Consider the following 5,000-nt stretch of genomic DNA (forward strand, 5'->3'; position numbering starts at 1 on the left):
ATCTGCCTTTTAATGTTATATGGGGGTTGTCTTCCGCTTCAGAAATCCACAGAGGGAGCTTAAGTGACCTGACTTAACCTCACTGCTACTTAACACGACCTGGATATGCGCTCCCTCAACAGTCCCCCTCCCCTCTCTCTCTCTCTCTCTCTCTCTCTCTCTCTCTCTCTCTCTCTCTCTCTCTCTGTTCATTTCACAATATCTATTTACATTTCTCTAGCCTTACTTTAATGAATTCTTTTCTATTTATTTCAGTCGTGGTTCATTTCACCCTACCTCACCCCTTCTCTCTCTCTCTCTCTCTCTCTCTCTCTCTCTCTCTCTCTCTCTCTCTCTCTCTCTCTCTCTCTCTCTCTCTCGGTCGTAAAGGCGTGGTCAAGATAATTAACGGGGGGAGGAGGGGGCTAAGGGATTATCATGAGAGAGAGAGAGAGAGAGAGAGAGAGAGAGAGAGAGAGAGAGAGAGAGAGAGAGAGAGAGAGAGAGAGAGAGAGAGAGAGAGAGAGAGAGAGAGAGAGAGAAAGAGCGGTCAAATCAATCACGGCAAATTAGTATACGAGGCCGACCGATGGCAGGGCAAGTGAGGTCAAGTTGCATGTCAGAGCATTAATGAAGGATAATGCCGTGCCCTTGACTGCCCGCCTCTCACGCTACATAATCCCGTGCTCTTAGTATTATTTGCATACTTTTAAATCTTTATATATCAGGAGGGGGTTGATCAATGTAAGTAAATAAATAAAAATGGAAGAAAAGATCAAATGCGGTTTAAAAAAAAAAAAAGAGAGAGAGAGAGGGGACAGAAATAGAGATGTAAGCCAGAGGTATAATTATCTGGACAGGAGCGAGTCACTGATGTCACTTTTTTTATGTCTCAGTGCTACACATTTTTTTGTTTGTATTTTGATGGCATGCGATATTTTATTTGTTCAGTTCGGAGTCCATTTTAAATTTTACGTAAGTTTGTGAAGTTTTAAAAATCGTCACTTCATATTTCTAGCTATAATCTGCGCGTGTGGTGTGTGTGTGTGTGTGTGTGTGTGTGTGTGTGTGTGTGTGTGTGTGTGTGTGTGTGTGTGTGTGTGTGTGTGTGTGTGTGTGTGTTTGTGTGTTTGTGTGGGGGTGGTGTGTGGGTGGGTGGGTGTGTGTGGGTGTCTGTGTGTGTGTGTGTGTGTGGGTGTCTGTGTGTGTGAGAGAGAGAGAGAGAGAGAGAGAGAGAGAGAGAGAGAGAGGGGGAGAGAGGAGGGAGCACTCAGACAGATTAAATGACAAGGAACAGGCCGTATTATCATCCAAAAAGAGTCGGTGAATAACAGAGGCAACAAGGCTACTTAGCGCTGGAAGGCGTTGTCAGGCGGGGCGGGGCGGGGCAGGGCGGGGTGCAGTGCGGTGCTGGGGTGAAGATTGCCGCGGTGGATCGTGGCCCCTGGAAAGATAATCACCCTCGGCCATCTACACTTTATTTATTTATTTATTTTTTTTCGGGCGGTCACGTAAAACTCTCTCTCTCTCTCTCTCTCTCTCTCTCTCTCTCTCTCTCTCTCTCTCTCTCTCTCTCTCTCTCTCTCTCTCTCTCTCTCTCTCTCTCCACAGTACTCAGATATGGGTGGTGCTCATGGCAGTGGTATAAAAATAGCAGCAGGGTCAGGGTGTGGACTGTGGGTACAGCCCTGCCACTTTCCCTAAAACGGGAGTGATTCACCACACCAGGTGGATCAGCAGGGGACACGTGGCGGGTGAGTCATGTCAGGGCGAGGTCACCGGGGCAGTAAAGGTGGTGGTGGAAGTAGTAGTAGTAGTAGTAGTAGTAGTAGTAGTAATAGTAATAGTAGTGGTAGTGGTAGTATTAGTATCAACAGCAGCAATATTGGTGGAAAATAATGATGATAATAATAATAACAATAATAATAATAATAATTATTATTTATTATTATTATTATAATAATAAAGACAATGACAATAATAATAATGACGAGAACCACCATCAATCATAACAACAATAGCAATCACTACCACCACCACCACCACCTCCATCATTAATTAACAAGTATGCATGTGTCGCTAACTACACCACCTACTCACAACAATAATTGCGCGCCAGGCTCAGGAATAGACGACTCTCCCCCTTCCCCAACCCCCATTGCACCACGGCACATTACCCTCCCTGCGGTGACGTGCAGAGGGAAGACTGGCACGCCGAGGGGTGAAAAATACCTTACATGTGTTATTTAATATCTCGAGCTCGCTAGCCACCTCCAGGTAGCGGTATAATTAGCAAGCAGGTGGGAAGACATTAGGGATGTGTAGGTTATGCGTTTTTATGTCAACCCTTGTCTCTTGAATTCTCATAATAATTTAATCTCAAGAGTCAGTGTCCGTCATTGGATGTCTGAAGGAGGAGTCCTCATAATAAACATCCTTGCAAATTACCTGGATAGCAAAATAGAGCAAGGGCAGGATACGTAATGCGGGATACAGGGAACAGTTGGATTATTCGTGTAACTGTAACGTGACAACCGAGGCATGATGCAATTAGACGAATCAGACCATACCATAGAAAGAAGTTTTGTAAGGACGATCTGGAATAGACGGACAGTAGCAAAAACGACTGAAGATTGATGGAGTCGTGTGTCCTTCGGTGGAAGAATAAAATATGATGGTGATGGTGAAGTAAAACGTTATAATACGCAAGTTAATATATCCAGTAACCTTGCATTAACCTTCTACACACACACACACACACACACACACAGACACACACACACACACACACAAATATATACACTCTCTCTCACACACAGATGCAGTCAATGAACCGTAAAGTTTTCATTGCATAGCTTCCTGCAATTCAACCTCCAACAAAGGAAGATAATATAACTTTATATCCCTTATTTATTCTCTCTCTCTCTCTCTCTCTCTCTCTCTCTCTCTCTCTCTCTCTCTCTCTCTCTCTCTCTCTCTCTCTCTCTCTCTCTCTCTCTCTCCAAGGTATGGTGTGTCGAGGAGGAAATACTGAGGACGAGAAGGCGGAGTGATAGAGAGGGAATAGATTATATGAACAAGGTAGAAGAGGCAGAGTCTTGGGGAGAGGGACCAGTAGGGAAAGGAGGAGGTCAGAAGCTATACAGAATTGATGAATGAAAGTCTACGTTGAAGCAGACACACACACACACACACACACACACACACACACACACACACACACACACACACACACACACACACACACACACACACACACACACACACACACACACACAGTATGCGATAAGCTAACCCGTGTTAACTGCGAGGATGAAGGACGACTGGAGACCAAGGAGTGTGAGGTGAATGAGTGCAGGAAAGTTTGAGTTGAGTCTGTCCTCTGTTGTAATATAGTTACACCCAGTTCCTACCAAGCCATGCCAGAGCAGTTTCGCTTCGTCCACCTAACTAATGCTACCTTCAACATTACTTATGTTCTAGCAACGTAGTCTGGAGACACTTCAGTACACACACACACACACAAAAAAAAAAAAAACTCACACACATTTATGTACAATTTTCATGTGCGTGAACGTGTCCCTAGTTATGCAAGGTCCTGAAGCCTGAAGATTTGTCTCTAATAGCTCTGTAATTAAGTCCTGCGTGTCATTCTCTCTCTCTCTCTCTCTCTCTCTCTCTCTCTCTCTCTCTCTCTCTCTCTCTCTCTCTCCTTCTCACGTGCCTCTCTCTTGCAGGTGTTGTGTTGTCTGATCGCTGCGGCAACGTCAGGCATCCCAGAGCCGCTCTCCTTCGCCTGGCGTGACCCAGAGGCGCCTGATGACCCGCCCTTGCCCCCCAGCTCCCGCCACCCATGTGAGTCTTTATGTATGTCTGCGTCTGTAAGTCTGTATGTCTGTGCCTGTAACTCTTTATGTGTGTCTTTAAGGTTTTATATCTTTGTCTGTGTGTCTGTATCTGTAAATTTGTATGTTTGTATGTATGGCTGTGTCTGTAAGTCTGTATGCCTGCGTATGTAAGTCTTTTCTTCTCTCTGGTTCCATCCTCCACCACCGCCGGTAATAATAATAATAATAATAATAATAATAATGGTGCTAATTAGTTTGATATCGCTAAGAGACATAGACAAATTAGCATACCTGAAGGTCAAAAAGAGACAAATAATAAGTGAGGATAAATGAGCGAAAAATTAATGCTGGCACTAATTAAAATAAACATCATTATTAAAAGCAGGTAATATATACACACAAAATCAGCATACATATTCCATGCTGCGTCTGTGTGTCTCCCCCTCCCCCTCTCAACTTAAACTAACATAAAATGCACACGAAAATCCAGCAGCGAGCATGTCAAACCAATCATCATCCACATCTGTCCGTCTGTCTGCCTTCGCCCCTCCCTCCCCTCTTAGTGTGAAGTAAATATGACGGTGAAGTGTATGTTACTCGTAAATATTCAACAGGGATCCACGATACATTTGTGTAAGTCATTCCTGTGCATTGTTTAAGTGTATGAGTGACACGAAAAACAGTGTTGCTCCCACACACGATAGAATATTCAGCAGTGATTTATGTCTTCCTGTGGGTCATTTGTATGTACTGAAGTGAACATGTTAGTGATAAGTATAAAAAAAATGGTGGCACACACGCGCAAAAGTATTCGGCAGTAGTTTATAATGATTTTTTTGTAAGTAGTGTATATTCAGTGTTAAAGTGTATAAGTGACTTGAAAAAACGTTGCTGCTCCCACACAGCGCAAAAAATAGGTGACGATGCATGCCGTGAAACGCAAACGGAATATTAATAATTATGAATCACAACTCCACTACTTTCACACTCCAGTATAGCAGTGACATACGATTTGCAATTTTTCATTACACAATATGCTATAGTCACACACCATTTGCATTACGAACGTGGGATGTAAATTAAACATTTCACACACATGCTGAACATTGACAGGACGAATACACTATCATATTATCACCGAAATATCACCTGCGCGTCCGCCTGTCCGTCCCA

The 5,000-nt window shown here is 43.7% G+C and overlaps 1 protein-coding gene and 1 long non-coding RNA gene across 3 annotated transcripts in view; one reads left to right on the top strand and one right to left on the bottom strand.

Annotated features, from left to right (window-relative positions):
• The window catches only part of LOC135111457 (uncharacterized), a 232,870-nt gene that overhangs the window by 19,015 nt on the left and 208,855 nt on the right, over positions 1 to 5,000 (bottom strand). Inside the window, exon 4 of one of the 2 annotated variants that reach the window (XR_010273748.1) lies at positions 1,242 to 1,423. The exons of the other annotated variant lie outside the window; for it this stretch is intronic. This is a non-coding gene — a long non-coding RNA (uncharacterized LOC135111457). Of the gene's footprint in view, positions 1 to 1,241; positions 1,424 to 5,000 lie in introns of those variants that run through there. 2 annotated transcript variants of the gene reach the window in all.
• The window catches only part of LOC135111455 (probable serine/threonine-protein kinase DDB_G0286481), an 8,258-nt gene that overhangs the window by 1,313 nt on the left and 1,945 nt on the right, over positions 1 to 5,000 (top strand). The window contains exon 2 of the mRNA XM_064024749.1: positions 3,717 to 3,834. Coding sequence (XP_063880819.1) covers positions 3,717 to 3,834 — 118 coding nt within the window. The remainder of the gene's footprint in view (positions 1 to 3,716; positions 3,835 to 5,000) is intronic.

This window comes from Scylla paramamosain, chromosome 22 (assembly GCF_035594125.1).
Source record: "Scylla paramamosain isolate STU-SP2022 chromosome 22, ASM3559412v1, whole genome shotgun sequence".
In the NCBI taxonomy this organism is placed as follows: domain Eukaryota; kingdom Metazoa; phylum Arthropoda; class Malacostraca; order Decapoda; family Portunidae; genus Scylla; species Scylla paramamosain.